We start from the raw sequence: 20,011 nt of genomic DNA, 5'->3' as shown, positions 1-20,011 counted from the left end.
AACAACTCCTTTCAGAAGTTTTGCTGTAAAGGGGGAGGTAGCATAATAGTTCAAAGATGTGGGAAAAAATTTCAAGACAGGAGATTTTATGGCATATTTGTATGCTAATGGGAATAATTAGGGTAGGAAGATGAGAGTAACAATTCAGAAAAAAGATAATTGTAGGAGTCTCAGTGTAGAGCTGGAGGTTGGTCTTGGATAGGAGCATGGATGGTTCATTCTTAGTAAGAGGAAGGAAGGAAGGTCTTATAGGTGAAGAGAGTTGGCGGTAGTCGGGGGCCGGGATATAGGATTCTCTTCCATTGCTTTTACTTTCTTAGTGAAAGTAGAAATATAGTAATTAGTAGAGTGAGGATGGGGAGGGACAGTGGTAGTCAAATGAAAAGATGTGGATAGACTGAAACAGTAAACAGGAGAGACTTATAGAACTTAACTGATTAGACATGGAAAACGTGGGAGGAAAAAGACAAGGATGGATTTCTGGTTTGACACCTAAGTGGATGGTGGAGTGTCTTTCATTCAGATACAGAAGGCTGAGGGAGGAGGTCTGAGAGGAGAGGGGGGTTTGATTCTGACACAGAAAATTCTGTGCCTCTGGGACATCCAAGTGGTCATGAGTGTCTGAAGCTCAGATGAAAAAACCTCAGCCAGAAAAGTAGGTCTGGGAGTTGTCAACATAAAGACGGTTAGAAGTGGACAAGTTTTTTGACTGCTATTTTCCCGAAGAGGTAAAGACATTGGTGGTTTAAGATCAGTGCAAGTTTGAAAGAGATTCTGGGGAAGAATAAGAAAATTGATAAGGAATAGGAAATAGGGAGACCATCTGGTACCCCTGGGGCCTGGTAAAGGTGGAGTTCATATTCTGAGAGTGATTCCAGCCCTCCACTGCAGAGCCCTCATCCTTGCTCCTGGAGCTACAGCCACCAGAAGCCGAGTGTCTGTCCTGCATCTTCCAGGTGGGTCTCCACAGCAGGGCTCCATCTCCTGAGCAGCAAGGTCCCCTGACCTTCAAGCTTACTTTCTACCTACACATAACACCCTTTCCCCCTTACTTAACTGGTTAATTCCTATTCACCTTTCCTACCCAAATCAAGATGGAACCTCCCTAGAAGCCTTTCTAAACTGCTCCCCCCAAGTCCCTGCCAGCTGGGGCTGGGGGATTTCTTCTCTGTACTCAGATAGCCCCTGATACGCCTTATCATACAGTGAAACATACTGCATTTTCATCACTGACTTACCTGCCTCTCCCACTAGGCTGAAACAACTTGAGGACAGACCCTGTTCACTTTTATAATGCTCACTACTTAGTAGGTGCTCAATATATGTTTGCAAAATGAAGACAGGAGAAAATAACTCAAGTCCCAAACCAACATTTCCGCAGGGTCATAATGTCCCCAGCATACATCATGGCAGAGGCGTCTGGCCATAGAAATCAAGCCACAAATAGGAAATACTTCTTTGGCTTCAACATAACACCTCTCTTCCTTTCAAGAAGAGACTTCGTAAACCTACTAGAAAGAAATAATACCCTTGCTAAAATACATTAACCCTTGTTCCTACCTTCCCCAAATATGACACACAGAGGCAGTGTGTATAGGCATTTATTGAAAAACCAACACCTTCTGTTTGTATAAATCAGTCACTCTCAGTTTCCATCACCTGTACTTGAGAGCAGAGTGTGTGGTATTTTTCTGGGCTCAAGGTGTAAACTGACAAGGTGTTTAAGAACTTGTCCAGTGGACAGAGCCGGTCAGGACAACCTTTTGGCACCTGCTCCTGTGGAAGAGACAAAACTCAGCAGAGCCACTAAGGACCCTGGCCTGCTATTTTCTCCCATGCCCAAAGATCTGAGAGGCTTTGACCCAACGGTGTGTGCATGCACACATATAACAGCCAAGGAGGCCCCACTACCCAGTCAGCTTCTAGAGTAGGAGCACCACGCCCTGCTTGGTCACGCAAGTACTGCTTGTTGAATTGACTGGGGAGACACAGTCACATTATACCCCAAGCTGGAAGGGCGAAAGGTCTAATCGCTAAGGAGCGCTCTAGCATCTGCCCTGGGCAGCAACTTGCTGAAGCAGCCAAAGCACCCACAGCTCTGAAAGCGTACACTGCCTCCCAAAGACATCATCATTAATTTTCAAAACAGGCCTCCCGGTCAGGATATTACATCCTGGCAGAGACACTCAGGGGAAGAGGAAGGTGGTCCCGTTCTTAGGAGTCTGTAGCAGATGTGTGAGAAGGCCCAGGTCCTAGCCTGCCACCTATTTCCAGTTCTGCCTCATCTCTGGGTCACAGCTATGAGTCATTCCATTGGATCCAGAGAGCTGACCGTACCAAGGAGACTCCATTGAGCCTGAGGAGGGAGGCTTGGTGCTAAGACCGGAGAGAGGGGCTGGAGGGGCCTAGCTACCACCCAGTTGCACCTCACAGGTCTTACCTCCCCACGGTAATAGAGCTGCACAAACCACTCCTTAGATTCCTGGTGCTGATAGAGTTCCATGGTCAGATCAACAGCAAATGGGGGCCATTTGTGGTCAAAAATCCCCAGGGTGATTAAGAGAGGCATGAGGGTCACATCATGAGCAGCATAGAGGTACAGCTTTCTGCAAGGAGAAAACAGTCCTCCACAGTCCTTTACCTCAGGACTCTGGAGGCCAGGATGCTGTCTGCCTCCTTTAAGTAAAAAACAACACTTGCCTCAAAACCAGGTAACATCTAGAAGTCAGTTAGCCTGGTATAAAACTTCTTTGATGCAGATGGTGGGGAGAAACCTTATTCCCACCCCCATGTTTTCATGAGGAGGGATCCCCACCAGAGCAGCTCTCTTGGGCCCTTCCTGCCCACCTGCTTGCCCGCCCACCCACCTACTTGCTCCTCCCCGGGTGAGCTTTATTTTTATTTTTTTAAGATTTTTTTTTTATTTATTTATTCATGATAGTCACAGAGAGAGAGAGAGGCAGAGACACAGGCAGAGGGAGAAGCAGGCTCCATGCACCGGGAGCCCGATGTGGGATTCGATCCCGGGTCTCCAGGATCGCGCCCTGGGCCAAAGGCAGGCGCCAAACCGCTGCGCCACCCAGGGATCCCCGGGGTGAGCTTTAAAGTAGAAACTGAGCATGTGTGGCTTGGCCCTACCTCTCTTCTCTCCTTGGGAGCCGCCTGTCTGTGGCAAATGTTCTTCCTACTTACAGCTGTGTGATGCGTTTAGCGAACACACTCTCCTCCTTGTTAGCGAGGCTTGTAGTTTGAGGGAACTAAGCTCATTTTGAAGGCATATTAATAAGCTTGTTCGGCCTTCAACACATTCTCCAAATGGCTTTAATCGTAAGAAAGGTGCCATTTTAATCTATATCTGCTTGTCCCTTGTATCTATCTCTTAGGAAAGATCAAGGATTTTATGTGTTGACTCCTAAGCTAGAAGACTAGCATTGCATCCTATAGTATTCGACAGATAAAAAGTCAAGGGGGGCAAGGTAGGAAGGGCCGGTTAGAAATGTATTGTCATTGCAGGTGCTGTGAAGTATAGGGAAGGGCACTGGCATATCTGCTATTATAAATCTGGCCCAAAGTTCTTGAATGTTCCTATTACCTCACTGACCCATACTATTCTGGTGCTTGTGAGTTTCTAGCTATTTTACGGTCTCTCTCTCTCTAAAGAAGGCAGCCTACAAGAGTGCTTCTCCAATAGTAGGGTGCATACAAATCCCCTGAGGATCTTGTTAAAATGCAGATTCTAATTCAGTAAGTCAGAATCTAACAAGCTCCCAGGCAGCAGTGAAGCTGTTCATCTGCAGACCACACTGCTCAGCCAAGTGCCTAGGACATACAACATTCTAACTCTGTGCCTCTTAACTAGGACATACAACATTCTAACTCTGTGCCTCTTCCAGGCACTACAAAAGTGGTGATGGAAGTTCAGAAGCTAATTCCAACATTTAAAAATGCCTAGTGGATATCATACCCTTCTAAACACTCAGTGAAGGTGTTCAAACTTAACAACCTATTAAGCTGTTATATCAGTGTGACATCATAATCAGCTACTCTTTCACATGTGTTCAATCAGTAAAAAAAGAAAGAAAGAAAGAGAAAGGAAGGAAGGAAGGAAGGAAGGAAGGAAGGAAGGAAGGAAGGAAGGAAGGAAGGAAGGAAGAAAGAAAGAAAGAAAGAAAGAAAGAAAGAAAGAAAGAAAGAAAGAAAGAAAGAAAGAAAGAAAGAAAGAAAGAAAGAAAGAAAGAAAGAAAGAAAGAAAGAAATTTAGAGTTCTTTCTTGCTAACATAAAAATTTCAAATTTCAAACCATGGTGGGATGGGTGCAGCAGGAAGAAAGGTAACGATGTTGTAAACATCTTTAGGACTCATGACATCTTCAACACCTACCTTCAGGGACTGACAACCTGGTCCTTGCCCCTCCAAAACCTGGGTCCCCCCTCCTTGCAGCCAGAGGCCCCCCTGTCCTCAGCTGCACAAAGCAGGATTACTGTGGCAGGTACCTGGTCTTGTCTGGGGGAGTGGCAGGATCCACGACTTTCAGCAGGTTGCTCTCCAGGATGTGGAGGAACGGGCCTACTGCCATCTGAAGGCTTTCCCTATGGCGAGTAAACAACATTGAAGCAACCAGTGGGCACCAGCACTCAGGAATGCAAGTTGGTTCTGCCCTAAGGACCTCCTGAGCTGAGAAGACAAGTAAAGCCTGAGGGACAGAGACAGGCAGGAAGGGGAGAAATGGCGCCATCTTCAGTTTGAGTGTTCCCTGTGCACGAAGACTTCCAACAATACAAGCACCAGGATATGGACCTCGTATGAAAACAACTGCGATGGAAGTGGTAACCAGGATAAATCATGAAGAACTAGTCCTTCAGGTATAAAAGAAGAAAGCTGGGAAGGACAGGGTGTAAGTGGTTTCCAAGAATTCCAGAAGGCCCTTAGAAAAGTGATCAGAATAAATAGCATCCTAATCCATGCTTCCCAGAGGCCAATTCTCCCTCTTTGGAGTTTAGACCATAGGACATGTCTTATCTATTTGGTATTACACAAAGTCCAGCAGTAGTGTGCACAGGGTTGGTGCAGTGGCTCCGTCACTTTCTTTTTTTTAAGATTTTATTTATTTATTCATGAGAGACACAGAGAGAGAGAGAGAGGCAGAGACACAGGCAGAGGGAGAAGCAGGCTCCATGCAAGGAGCCTGATGTGGGACTCGATCCAAGGTCTCCAGGATCACGGCGGCGCTAAACTGCTGAGCCACCAGGGCTGCCCATCTCCACCACTTTCACCCTCAGGTTTGCCACCTTATCATCACAAGGTGGTTATCGCAACCCCAAAGCCTGTCATCTCACAGTGGTAAACAAAGCAGGCAGCTGTGCCAATAAGTGGCAAAAAGGCTTGGTTTTGGTGCCTCTTACCTTTTATCAAAGAGGAGGAAAAGCCTCTTCCAGAATTCCCACAGCCCAATCACGGACTAATGGGAATGCGGTTGTCCTGATTGGCTTAGGCCAATCTTCTTTCGTGGTGACAGGGTAAATAAATGACCGCCTTTATAAATCAAGGAATGTTGAAGCAATGGGTGAGGAGTAGGCAACCAATACCGTATGCAACATATACTTTCCAGAAGAATGTACACAGGCCAAGCCAAGCTGGATGGCACTGTGAGGTCATCTAATTTGTTCTTGAAGAAACATCAGTTTTATGAAAGCAGGGCTAATTTAAATAGAAAGAAGAATCAGATCTTATTTAAAATGCTTTACACTGGGAGAAAATAAACTCTGGCCATTTTCCAAATCCAACCCACTTGCCTATTTTGTAAATAAAGTGTTATTGGAATATAGCTGTGCCCATTTGTTTGCATATCATCTATGGCGGCTCTCATGCTACGTGGTCAGAGATGAGTAGCCGCAACAGATAATGCATGGGCTGCGAAGCCTAAAATATTTACCAAATGTGTGTGTGTGTAGGGGAGGGCAGTGACAATTTAGGCTGGTGGGGACACTTCAGGAACAGATGGGGGTAAGGTGGTAAGTCATAGTCAGTGGTGGCAAGGTGTATGGCATGGCTGGAGCCTTCTGGATGCACTGACTCTGAGTGGGAGAAAAGCAGCCAGAGGTTCTTACTCTTATGTAACAGGCCCTGAAAATTCTTGAAATATTAGCCACTTTTTTTCCCCACTCATCTCCCCAGGACTGATCCTCTATTACCCAGCTCCTCCTCTACCAAGTTACCTATTCTCAGTGCAAGCCAAATGTTCTTAATCTATCAAAGAAAGGTGTTTTCTTTTAAATTTGGTAAGAGAGAAACTCTCCATTCTGGTAGACAAGAAACAGGCCTTCTAAAAACAGATCCCAGGAACGCAAAAAACACTCAGGGCTGATAGGTGATCTGGCCTAAGTCTTGGCTCTGCCTTGCTCGCCAAGCCTAGGTGAGACAACCCACATCACTCAAGTCCAGTTTCTTCAGCTCTCAATCCAGGACGTGGACACTGTCAGGGATAATGACATCCCCCTCATAGCGAGAATAGGAAAATGACTTGTAAGTTGTAAACTAATGAACAAAGTGGGCAGTCATCATTTTTCTGTTAGCTGTCCCCACCCAAACACCCAAACCCTTTGAAACTTAAAGTAAAAGGGGGAAAAGTCAGTGATTATGAGAAACTCAGTGGTGAGTGGTGGCTCCTGGTTTTGTATAACAGTGAATGGAAGCACCCAGGTCACCAGTCCCAGCTCCAGAAGTGTAAGGACTTAAAGCTGAATCCATTCAATAGGCCAGCAGAACATGGTGATTTCTACCTCAGCATATATAGAGACCCAGCTGGCAGGTGTGAACAGGCCTGGTGAACTCTCTTCCCCACATACTGGGAGGCCTGGCCAAGCATGACTTGATGCCAGCAGCTGAAAGAGACTCCTCACCTGTCTTCCCCTTGGATAACATACAAGGCTGTGTCCACAGCTCTCTGCTCAATCATCCGTGCAAACCTCTTCAGTGTGGGGCAGCTCAGGAGGCTGTGCACCTGAAAGGACCACAGGGACAGTTTTACAAAGAAATGCTTCTCATTCACTGAGTTTGGCAGCTGATCAGCTTCCACAGAGCTTTCGGGAGCCTGTCTTCTCCTGGGGAGGGGTCTTAACAGCTCAAAAACCTATCCCCAAGGCCCTTCTGAAGCAATTCTTAGAGATCTGAAGGCCCAAGGAAAGAAAGAAAGCTGTTTTTCCTTCCTTTCTGATGGCTCCTTACCTACTTCAAAATGAAAAACATTTGAATTTTTTAAAACCATAAAAAATAAGTAAATAAAATACAGAGTGCAGAATTCATAAATTTCTACATGACTTTCATTTTCCCCAAATGGATTTCTAAAAAGTATGCCACGTAAATACTTTATATAAACCCTCATCTTATAACCTTACACCTATTTTACCCATAAGCATGGGGCATTTCTGCCTTCTGGGGACACTGTCATCCTGACAAGAGAGGGAAGGAGGATCCAGGTTATACTACACCTTTAGGAGTCTAGCTTTTGAATCTAGAGAAGGCTTTCCCATTGTGTGGTCTTCAGTATTTATTAGATAAAAGATTCTATGGCTAAATAAGTTTGGGGAAAATAGATTTAAAGATTGACCAGCTTCCTTTACATCTTAGATTCTTTAATACGCTGCTGTGCACATAGACTCTCCAAAAAGTGATATAATGGGGATTCTAAACTTTTAGACAATCCTTCCCTACACATCACCCACCCAGCCCCTGCCTGCTCATAGTATACACACTTATATCACAGGTATTCTGGAGAGCACACCTCAAGAAATTCTGATCTACAGTTAAATATCCATGCGCCTAACGAAGTGAGGAGTCTTCCCTGATTGTGCCCTATTACTCAGTTCCCACACCCATTCCACCTGCAAGTCCTACCACAGTTGCCTCCACGCACTCCCCTCCACCTGGTTCTAACTCAGGAGCCAGCCTGTCCAGGTGCCTATCCCCAGATCCCCCACCCCCAGGGCTGGAGGATAGTCATCCAACCTGCTCGGCAGCCACATTGTCAAGTAGGCTGAAGAAGTCCACTCCATCATTACTGGTGATGCCCATCCCTTCCTTGACCTTTTGCAAATCCTCTGAGATTCCTGGCTGCAAAGAGGCAGCCTTCCTCCGTCCTCTGCCAAAAAATAAAAAGTAATCCCATATATTGTAAAGTATATCTCATTCATCATTTGGGATTTTATTTATTGCTCAATAACAAGACATTGGGATTAGTTGGTATTATTCCCATCTTACACGAGTCAATTGGGGTTCTATGAGTTCAAATGACTTATGAAAGTAAGTTAGCAGGTACCAGGGCTAGAATAAAAGCCTGGATTTCCAAATTCCACTCTAACATTTTCTTCTATTATACCAAGAACAATACAACCATGGCCTAGGTCTGCTTGAAAACAACATTCTCTCTCTTCTGTGGAACACAGTCTTCACACAGCCCTGAAACATCTGAACACTATAAAGCGTCAACAGCTTAAGCCAATCTATTCTATAGGGCAGCAAATTAGTAAGAGAAGGAAAATCTGTGTCTTCTGCTTGCCCACCTGGATTTGCAGTTCAACCGCTGGCTTAATCATCTTTTACTTAACCTGTCAGTGTCTTCATCTGCCTCTTCTGAGAGCCCACAATGGTCAAGATGACAATGGTTTATAAAGGCAAACTCCACTCAGGCTGTACATACCATCTCTCCAGCCCAGCACGTGGCTATTCTTAAGCTTGCTGTACCTTCACTATGAGTTTGTCACTGTGAACAAGAGCTTCTTCATTTCCTGGACAGCAATGTCAGGCCTTACTGTAAAGCAATCCTTCCCGCCCCTTATCCACCAACATGGTAAGCCTAGGCAGGCCCTGCGTTCAGGCAGAGTCTGCCAGCAAAAGTGGTAAAAGGCTGTCTGTTCCCCACTGATGAGCAAGAACCCAGGACAATTACCTGGTTCTTTCCTGCAGGTTCCAGCAGTTTTGGTAATTGGGGTATAAGACTTCTGAGCTTGCTTCATCAGTGTGGATGATGATGGGTCCTGGAAGGAAGGTGAAAGCACAGGCAAAAGAGACTTCAGCTTGTTCTTCCCAGCATCTACCCATTCTCTTCTTCTCTGGTCTGCTTCAGGGAACAGATCATCAGGGTTATTCCTTAAGGACAATAACTGCCATCAATATGCCCTGGCCTTGCCAACAGCCAACAGAAGGTCTTCTATGGTCTGAGAAATGGAGAAAGCAAGTAGCAGCCTTGTTCTATCTGGCACAACCCCTCCTATTGGGCCATCTATAGACTAGAGCAGGCACAGACTTGGATCAGACCAGCACTTCCCTGACCCATTCCAAAAGATTCCTGAATAAAGGCACTAGCAGCACTTGTGCATTATAACAAAGAATGGGCTGTCCCTGACTCTATCAGAACTAGGTGACTTTCTTGCTTTTCAAAGTCCCATCCTATAGACCAAAATGGTGACTTAGCACATGGCAATCTAAGAAAAGTGACTACAAGGTCACAAATCCTGTCAGCCCCACAGCCTTGCCCAAAAGGGAAGTCAGGTTTCTAGGTGAACTGCCAAGAACCACACATGTTAGACTACAAACAATGTTTCTTATATAGTTGATCCTTGAACAACAGGGGTTAGGGTCACTGATCCCTACCCCTTACAGTCGAAAATCCATATATAACTTTCGATTCCCCAAAAACTTAACTACTAATAGCCTACTGTTGACTGGGAGCCTTACTAGTAACATAAATAGCTGATTAATCCAGATTTTGTATGTTATATGTAGTACATTACTGTATTCTTACAATCAGGTAAGCTAGAGAAAAAAATATGATTAAGAAAATCTTAAGGAAGAGAAAAATACATTTATACTTCTGTACTGTACTTATAAAAAAAATCATGTGTAAGTGTACCCATGCAGTTCAAACCCTTGTTGTTCAAAGATCAGTTGTATACTTCACAGTAGCTCGCTACTGCTCAGAGCTCACAAGTATCTTTATCCTCTTTCATCAATACCCAGAGAAGGTGCTCTTATACCTTCCCATGCTTTGCCCTGTGCCAGACAGGTACATAGTGAAGGTTACAGACTGGTAGCCTCCCTTTCTACATAACTCAAGCCTGACCTTCTCTGATAGCAAAAGAAAGAGCCTCTTCAGCAGCTCTCTGGAATTCACTGAGGTCAATATGTGAGGTGATTAGATGAATTTTTTTTTTTTAATTAGATGAATCTAAGCCCCAAAGAGCTAGTATTCTCAAACAAATTATTCATAGTCAAAACTCCAGTAGCATATGGTAACTTTACTAAATTCAGACACCACTTTGTTGATCAAATAATCAGGGGCTCTCTCCAAATATATGTCCTCTGAGCGACAGAGCATAAAGGTGAAGAGTGTAGATTCTGGAACCAGACTGCCAGACTTTGAATCCCTGTTTCACCATTTACCAGCTTTGTGTCCCTGGGACTCTCTGTGCCTTAATCCTCTTATTTGTAAATTAGGGATAATATTACTTACATCATAGGGTTATTACAAGAATTAAACAAGTTAGTATATACAAAACTATTAGAAAAAGGTTTGGTACATGGTCAAATTAGAGTCCCAGGATATTTGGGTCCAGTGTCTAGTGATGATAAACCACTTCCCTCTCTGCTGGGAACAGGAGGCAGTCTCGGTCTGAGACCTGCCCATAGGTCAGGCTGTCTCCAAGAAACAGCTTTCCTATTCCAATTGTACTTTTGGTGTTTCTGAGGAGAGGGCATTTGCCTCTTAAAAGCTGGGCAAGTAAGAGTTTTCAGAGGCCAGGCACTGTGGACAATTCCAAAGCTCAGGGGCTCCTAGGAAGTAAGAGGAAGCCCATTCTGTTTGCTTTATGTTACTTAGATACATGCTGTTTGTGTTCACTAGCCAACTGTAGCTGGAATTAGCAGCTGTACCCAAGCCGGAGTGGGGTAAGGCCAACCTCCTCTGGCCTGGAGGTTTCTATTATCTTACATAGTTTATTTTTCTAAAGGCTGATGAAAATCTTGTATCTATTTGAGATACTGCTAAAGAAGCTAAGCAAGCACCTTTGCCTTATGGCACCATTTTAGTATTTTGATATTGGTGAGGTCATGTTGACATGAAACTCAGACTGGCAATTAAATGTAAATTTGCATCAAGTACAAATGACAAAATGCAGCTCCATTTGATAGTCAAAGGGCCTCAGTACATGAGGTCCATGAGGGAAAATAACAAATGTGGTCCCTTGGTGGTGAAAGGTTGGGTACCACTAGCTGTGATCATTCACTAGTTGAACATGTCAAAACCCAAACACAACAGACTTTCTCAATGAGGAAAGGCTGAACAGAATACTATTAATACCATCTGGGTCATGCTGTGGATTATCATCACCACCAGAGCAACAGTAGTAAGCTGGGGTCCCAGCAAAGTGTCCCTCCTGCCCTCCTTCCTTTTCAAGCAGTGTCTTACCTAAGCAAAAAGTCCCCATATGTTTCACAAGACCTGACTAGGGTTGCCTCATGCAGCCTATGTAGCAGCTTACGGGGAGAAGTCAGGAGCCAGAGGCACATCAGTATGGCTGATGCGTCACTGCAGATGTGTGGGTCAGAGTGGTAAGGCAGCAGAAGGCCAGGCAACAGAGGACTCATGAGGATAGGTACACCACAGAAACCATGTACGTAGGAGAGGAGAAACCAAAGGAATGGGCACCAACAAAGAGGGCAAGGAGGGCTTTGGAAATAAGAAAGCTCCTCTGGGATAGGGGCTAACTTCTAGACTCCAAATTCAAACCTTCTTTCTGACATTGGAAAAGCCCAGCCAGCAAACACCGGGTAGACTCCAGATTCCGATATATATTAGTGGAACGGACACTGGAAAAAAAAAAGGTAGAGACATTCATAAAAGGACATTCATATACTACTTTATCCTACAGAGTAGCTGAGAGGCTTTAAAGATCACATAAGGGGAGCTACGGGGGTGGGAAGAATCTCTGTGGGATGGCTGCCCCAGGGAAGGGACCTGAAAGCCAATGAATGTCACCTCCATTGACCACATGTTCACAGGATCCTATTATACAAGGGTAACGGCCCCGAACTATGTTGGGTGAGAATGGGAATCATCTGGGGGGGGTCAGTACAGGTTTCTTAATGCTTAAGACCTTCAAGTGGGTGCAGCATCCCTTTTTTGAGTGACTCACAAGACTTCCAGTGGATTGAAGGTTGGCGAAAGAAAGGGGATGTCCTCCACATAGTTCTTCCTCAGCCTCTCTCCTAGGGCAAACATCTGCTGCATGCCCACATTAGTGAGCTGTCCAGCAAACATGCCCCCCTAATATGGGGCAGAGAGATAGAGAAGAATGAAAATACCTCATAGCCTGCTAAACTCAGCCCAGAGAAAACCATGGAAACGTCACAGTGAGCTTCCCAGAGGAGGGAAGCATTGCTCACCTTCAGTTTGGTCTCACGGTATTGAGAGTCGAAAGGAGAATGCGGTTTTGGGCCACCAGCTAGATTGGTGATGGTGTAATCAAACTGAGTATGGGGTGGGACCTCTAATAGCTGGAGATTCCACTCTGCCTGTTGTGACCACAAAAAACAACACATTGTTTAGAAGTTTCTTGAAACTTACAGCAGTAATATCCAGCAGCACTTGGAAGACATAGCTGGAACCACAGACACTAGCTAGACCCACAAGTTTCGCACAAGGAAAAAAGCTAACTCTAGAAAAGACCGTAATTTAGTACTCCAGGGATCCTTAGCCCAAGTCCTATTACTGCTCCACTAGTCCTCACTGTTAAGATGTTGCTCTGGCACTGAGCCCAGACTCCAATAAAGGAGAGAAATGGCCGGAATGCCTGGCATGCAAATACTTGGTAAATGAATGAATGAATGAACAAATGAATGAATATAATATAATGTCAATGAGCATACATTTGTAAGAATTCCTTAGGAATCAACCTGCAGGTTTCTATGCATCCTGCCCTCAAGGGCTCTACTTAACATCCCCTGTAACTACCACCTATTTCCCTTCCTCTCACCCAGTTTCTCAAGCAATTGGTTGCCCCCTAAGAAACCTTCACTTCTTCACCATCTTCCTTCTCTCCTTAAGAGAGATCTGGCTCCTGCTCCACTGTACTGTAATGGTTTCAAAATATCACAAGTAGCCATATGTCTCAGAGCTCCAACTGCCCATGAAACTCTTACACTCATTGAGTCAGATGTGATGACTTCAATTTTAAAAACAAGTCTTTTCTTCTTTCCATATACCAGCTCCTCTTCCCAACATATTATGTGTCATTCGCAATGATACCACAGTTATCCTAGGCTCCAAAACTCAAACCTCACTCTTCACCCACTGCTCCACCAGTCTTGCACTAAACTCTATTGATCGCTGTCTAGAAAAAAAAGTCACTCCCAAAAGTCTTTTATCTCACTGTCACAGTGTAAAATCTTATTACACAGATTATCTTCCCCCTCCACCCCCATGAATCCTACTAAGTCATTTTCATCATATCAATAGCTTTTTTTTTTTAAGATTTTTTTAAAGAGTTATTTATTCATGAGAGACACACAGAGAGAGGCAGAGACACAGGCAGAGGGAGAAGCAGGCTCCCTGCAAGGAGCCCGATGTTGGACTCAATCCTGAATCCCAGGATCACGACCTGAGCCAAAGGCAGACACTCAACTGCCAAAGGCAGACACTCAACTGCTGAGCCACCCTTGGTGTCCCTGTCCCAGTTCCTCAATAGTTTTTTCCTAATGTTTCAAGCGATAAGCACTTGGCATTCCAGGACTTCTCTACCTTGGCTCAGCCCCTGTTCCCAGCTATACTGTCACTATGCCTCTTTCCTCCCCTCCCCAGACCAGATCATGCCCACTACTTCCTCTGCATCTTCTTTTAGCTTGCTTCTCCCTTGCTTGTAGGGACTCCTATCCCTACTGTCCATCCATTTTCTCTTCAAGGTCCAGTGATAGCTCAAGTCTTACTTTTCATCAGTGACTACTCCAGCTTTTAGTGGATTGTCTTCTTACCTGAATTCCTACAGCACTTAAAATCATAAGAACCATATTTAAGTCAATTCCTAACTACTTTGTTTTGTTTTAAAACTAACATTTGAAAACTTCCCTATGTCATGCATCATTATATTTATCTTGGTCTCTCCCAGAAATTCCCAGGAGAGCAGCACTGGGAATGTCAGGTTCCTTTCACACAAAGGAAACCCCGATTCTTTCAAAAGGCTTTGTCTCACTCCCACCTGTAGCCAATCCCCCAAACCTGAACCTCTTCCCCCAGGGGTGCTACAGCAACTGATATCAGAAGACTAGGTGTTCAGAGCACAGACCTTCTTCCCAGTGTCTTTTAATCCCAGTTCCTTCTTTCAGAGTTCTGACTCTATAACCTCCCTGCATAAATCCTTCAATGACTCACAAATACATGATGGCCCTTGCCTCCCCCCTGCCCCTACTTCAGCATTTCTTCCCTGTCCTACACACTTAGTCTCTAGCCATATAAGTTTGTTTCCTATATAGCACCGTCCTCACACTTCCTGGTCTTTCAACCTCATGTTTCTTCTACCTGGGATTTTCTTTCTCCTTTCATCTGGAAGGATTTCTGCTCATTCCACAAGACAGCTTAAATGTTCCCAGAAGCTGTGACCATGGGCCCATGCCCTCAGCCTCAGTGGCTCTTTTGGTAGCCTTTACCAAACGGTATTAGAAGAGCTCCATTACAAGTCCGCCCTGCTCAGCAGTCCTGCTCTGAGAACAGACTGGGTTGTCTATTTACCCCTGCATTTTCAAGCCCCAGCAAAGAGCTTGGCACACAGTAGGTACAATTAACAGTTCCAACAATTTGCCAGACCTTTGTGGAAGATACAAAGATGGAAAGAATATGACCCTGCCTTTTCTGGATTTTTAAGTTAGTAGAGACAGCAAGCTAGACAAGCCTAAAGATAACTGTTCAGGAGAAGCACACCACTTCTAATGCTAACAGACAAATTCCTCCCAAGGGTCCTCATAAAGAGGATAGAGTAATATAATGAACATCTTTTCAGTAGTCACAGCAATGAGTTCTATGGGATTGTTTCTCGTAGTTTCCTCAACACAGAATGATGACATCTCACCAAAGCACATTTCTGTGAAGATAATACTATACTAGGATTGATATGCTACATTCCAGAGGTAAAAGAAAAAATCTACATAAAAATAACAAAACCTTTCTGGGTGTAGATTTTAGAATAAAGCAATGGGCAGCGGTTGGGGTGGTGGTGGTACTCAGTTAGTTAAGCATCTGCCTTTGGCTCAGGTCTTGATGGCAGAGTTTGGAGATAGACCCCCATGTCGGGTTCCCTGCTTAGTGGGGAATCTACTTCTCCCTCTCCTCCTCCCCCTGCTTATGTGTGCTCTCTCTCTCTCACACAAATAGATAAAATCTTTAGAATAAAGCAATGGTTTTAAACCTTGGCTGTAGACTGGCATCACATAAAAGTTTTTTTGTTTTGTTTTTTTTAAGATTTTATTTATTTATTCATGAGAGACACACACAGAGAGAGAAGCAGAGACAGACGCAGGCTCCACGCAGGATGCCTGACATGGGATTCGATCCCAGGTCTCTAGGATCACGCCCTGGGCTGAAGGCGGCACTAAACCGCTGCCCCTGAAAAAAAGTTTTTTAAAGAAACTGATGCCTGGCCCCATCCTGAGCTCGTCATATCTGGATATCCTGGGGTTGGTTCACTGTTTAAATGCTATCTAGTCCAGATAATCCTAACGCTTTACCAGAGAGGCTGTTGCCATGTATGGATGCTCTAGTCCAATTAAATCAGAATTTCCAGGAGGGAGACCGAGCATTAGTATTTTTTAAAACTCCACTGAATCCAATGTCCTGCCAAGAACGAGCAGTTAAGAACGCTGCTCCAGAGGAATGGATGGACTTAGACATATCCTTCATGCACTGCTTCCTGAATACTGCTTCTCTTAGCTGAGCTTTGGGTATTAAGTAACAATGAGACTGACAATATGATTCCCAGCTTGCCTACATTATCAAATAAAAAGGAACCCAAATCCCTTAATCAATAGTGTAGCTAAGCTGGACTTTGTTTTATAAAAACGGAAGAACCTGCCTGAGTTGGAGGCCATCTTGCCTAGAGGTGAACTGAAGGAAATCTGAAAGCAAGGACACATTTATCTTGTGAATGTGGACTTGGATCTAATCTAATGATCAGAAAAAATAACCAATCAAGTTCCAAAGCTTTATTTCTCAAGCACAGCTAAACGAAGACAATTCAACAGCCATTCAAGTCTAAAAAAAACAACTCCATAAAAGATCTAACTTTCTGGGTGCCTGGGTGGCTCAGTCAGTTATAAGTTAAGTGTTTGCCTTGAGTTCAGGTCAGGATCCCAGGATCCTGGAATCAAGTCCTGAGTTGGGCTCCCTGCTCAGCAGGGAGTCTGCTTCTCCCTCAGCCACTCACCCCCTATTTGTGCTCTCATTCACTCTCTCAAATGAAAAATTAAAAAATCTTTTTTAAAAAATCTACTTTTAAACAATGCTACTTTCTGAAGATCTGTGAGATAACTGAATGAAATGACTTGTCACTTTTGTTCATCTATAAACCAGTCACAAGTCTGTATACATCTACCAAAGGCAATTTTAGTTTTAGAATTGTTGCCAGGAAATCCCTTCTGACTACAGTTAATAGCAGAACCAGGAAGATCAGAAAAGCCCAATAACAACTTCTATCAAAGTGGATCTTGAAAAGAAAACCTTAGAGAAAATATCCAGAAACAAGTTACAGGAAGCTGATGACACCCGCTCACAGCCTAAATTGAAAGAGAGCTGGTTCCACCCCTGGTTTTGTTTTGTTTAAAGATTTTATTTATTTATTCATGAGAGACACAGAGAGAGAGAGAGAGGCAGAGACACAGGCAGAGGGAGAAGCAGGCTCCATGCCGGGAGCCCGACGTGGAACTTAATCCCGGGTCTCCAGGATCACACCCTGGACCGAAGGCAGGCGCCAAACCACTGAGCCACTCAGGGATCCCCCATCCACCCCAGGTTTTTATGCACACAACTTTATATGAGATAATCAAAGATTATCTAATGCATTTGCCTGAAGTCTGAGAATGTGAGGAGGCAGGAGAGGTAACATGCCTTCTCTAATTGCAAAGCAAGGACGTGGACTTCACATGCTTCTTATTTTGAGGCTACATAGAAGACTAATGATGATGGCGTTCTCCTGAGCTACAAACTGCCTCTTCCAACATAAAGGCAGAAGGTACCCTTCACACACACACTGACTCAGGATAAAGTCCTAAAAGAATCTAAATGTTTCTCAGCCCCTTAAGGGAGGATATATACTGTACAAACTAGGTCCAAGCCTAGACATTCAGACTTTTATTCTCTTGCTACCACTGATAGCTTTGTCTTTAACATGAGTCTTCTACCCTTATATGTTATTTTCCAGATTTTCTGTAACAAGAATAAATGGAGGAGAGTGAGTGCACATGAGATGTGTTAAGTACAAAAATCATAAGGAAAATTTAGTGACGTAATACAAAAAGGCAGAGTAAGAGATTGAAAAAGCATCAAAAAGAAAGGAAGGGGGGATCCCTGGGTGGCGCAGCGGTTTGGCGCCTGCCTTTGGCCCAGGGCGCGATCCTGGAGACCCGGGATCGAATCCCACGTTGGGCTCCCGGTGCATGGAGCCTGCTTCTCCCTCTGCCTGTGTCTCTGCTTCTCTCTCTCTCTGTGACTATCATAAATAAATAAAAATTTTAAAAAAGTTTAAAAAAGAAAAAAGAAGACATGTATTTAAAAAAAAAAAGAAGAAAAAAAAAGAAAGGAAGGAAGGGAGCCCAGGGAAGGAGGAAAGGAGGGAAGAAGAAAAAAAAAAGAAAGAAATTCCAATACCAAATAGAAAGTGGTATAAACATTCAGAAAGGCTAACTAGAAATCTGGTAATAGAATTAAGTGCCTGCCAAAATGTATTTATTTATGTGGGAAGTGCTTTAAAAGTTTGAGTTCATGTAAAAAAACAAAACAAAACAAAAGTTTGAGTTCATGCGTGGGCAGCTTTAAAAAGTAGATTTTCAGTTGTAGGGTGTGAGGACACAACTCTAAGGGTTTCTGGAAAGCCAACTATGATCATGAAGAGTATGATAAATATCAGGTTTGGACATCCGTTGAACATGCTCCAACATTAAGCTGGAGGATCAATAATGCAAAAGCAGTCCACAGTTAAGTGTGACAGCTAGGGGCCTGAGGATTTCAGATTGCCTCTTTATCCTCATTGGGAAGCCAGTTCTTCAATTACAGGCCTGCCTGCTGTCAAAGGTCAGAGACCTTCACTGCTTCTCCCCAAAAATCAAATCCAGGAAGGTTAATCACTTAAAAAAATTAATTATTTGTGCTTTAGTCATAATTATCCTCACAATACCAGTTAGATCTTGAGACACAGCCACAAGACTAGCCAATTTAAAAAAAAAAATCCCTTCCACAAAAGTTTTAGACACCCAAAATAGTAAAGGAGAGCCCCAAGATACAGCACTTAATTGTAACAACAACAACAACAAAGCCTTCCATTTGGATCCCAAATGGTCCAAAATGGCAAACCCTGAGCAAAAGCTCCTGTAAAATCTGTTCCCAAAGATGTTGAGCTCTGTTAGCCACTGTGATCCCAGTTACGGTGGTTCCTGCAACTCTCCACAACCTTCAAAACCATCACACAGAAATGCACTGCACTTCTGTTCTCAAGTTCACCCCCAATACCTGTTAAAATGCAGAATCTCCAGCCGACCTCACACCTGCTGAATTAGAATCCTCATTTTAACCAGATCCCCGGGGCGATTTAACTAACAAGCACCCTAAGCAGCGCAGTGCTGCCAGCTGTGCTACACCACATCCAGGAGGGGCACAACTGGAAGGTCCTCGAGGAGGAAGGGGACCTCGGGGATCCCAGGCCAGGACCTCTGCTCAGAGCTGGGGGCGGAACTGGCTAAGGCAGTTTTCCCTTGGTCTGGACCCAGCGGGAACCCAGCTCAGTGAGAGCAAAACTCCAAAGGTGAGAGGTCGGTCGACCGCACGGACCCCCGCCGCAGCAGCCCCCGCCCAGGCCGACCTCTCACCTGCTGCTTCTGCGGGAGCGGCTTGAGGGGGCTCCGCGCCCCGTGTCGGAACACTACTTGCACCATTTTCAGCTCCAGCTGACTCCGGTCGACAGGCTGCCGACCGTCAGGCCCCCGCGGCTCGGCCCGGGCCACCCGCCGCCGGTGGGCGCAGTAAGCCAGCGCGGCGAGGACGCCCACCGGGACCCACGTGCGCGCGCTGAAGACCCCGGCGATCATGCCCGCAGCCCGCGCGGCCCTCCGGGGTGAGGCTGCACAAGGCGAATACACACTCTCCGCCCGCTGCGGGGCTCAGCGGCCGCCTCCAAGGTCCCGGGGACCCGCGGGCGCGCACATCCAGCGACTGCTGCGCCTCCCGGCCCCAGAGGGAGCCCCCAAGCGGGAGCCGAGCGGGAGAAGCGGAGGCGGGAGCAGCGAAGACTCCCTGGGAGTTTTGACTCGGGTCGGGGTTGGCAGCTCCCGCTCTGCTCCTTATCTTTCGCCCTCCAGGGAACCGTAAACTGGGACTCCAAGTTCGGCCTCCAGGGCTGGGAAGGCACGGGAACCAGCCCTGAGTTCCTCGACGGCACGCACACCACTAGATTCCACTTTCTCGTCAGCAAGCTCCCACAGACCTCTTCACCCATCCGAGGACTGTCCCAAGTGGATCCGCGCATAGGAGCCTGGGAAAACGAGTCCCGAGGTGTCGCCTGCTTGGAAGGTCTACGTTTTGAGAACTACAACTCCCATAAGGCTGCGGGCGGCGGGCCCTGGGCTGGAGGAATTCACTCGCACGGGACCTTGGACCTCGCTCTCAGTCCCAGCGGGTGCAAGTCTCCAGGACTGGGTGCCCAGTGTAATATAGGAGCAAATGCGCGAGTCTTCCTGGCCGATGGGGTAGGAAGAGGGAAGGCTG

General features: G+C 45.4%; 1 protein-coding gene across 1 annotated transcript; it reads right to left on the bottom strand.

The window, feature by feature from the left end:
• Positions 1-1,585: 1,585 nt before the first annotated feature.
• ACP6 (acid phosphatase 6, lysophosphatidic) lies at positions 1,586-19,771 on the bottom strand. Its single transcript, XM_072769483.1, has 10 exons — positions 19,117-19,771; positions 12,439-12,567; positions 12,189-12,319; positions 11,783-11,862; positions 8,945-9,032; positions 8,005-8,137; positions 6,900-7,000; positions 4,494-4,589; positions 2,441-2,606; positions 1,586-1,776 (listed from the first exon to the last, which is right to left on the bottom strand). The coding sequence occupies exons 1-10, from the start codon at positions 19,333-19,335 to the stop codon at positions 1,636-1,638; spliced, it is 1,284 nt and encodes a 427-aa protein (XP_072625584.1). The 5' UTR covers positions 19,336-19,771; the 3' UTR covers positions 1,586-1,635.
• Positions 19,772-20,011: the final 240 nt, after the last annotated feature.

Source organism: Canis lupus, chromosome 12, assembly GCF_048164855.1.
Source record: "Canis lupus baileyi chromosome 12, mCanLup2.hap1, whole genome shotgun sequence".
Classification (NCBI taxonomy): domain Eukaryota; kingdom Metazoa; phylum Chordata; class Mammalia; order Carnivora; family Canidae; genus Canis; species Canis lupus.
This window is presented reverse-complemented; position numbering and strand designations above follow the sequence as displayed.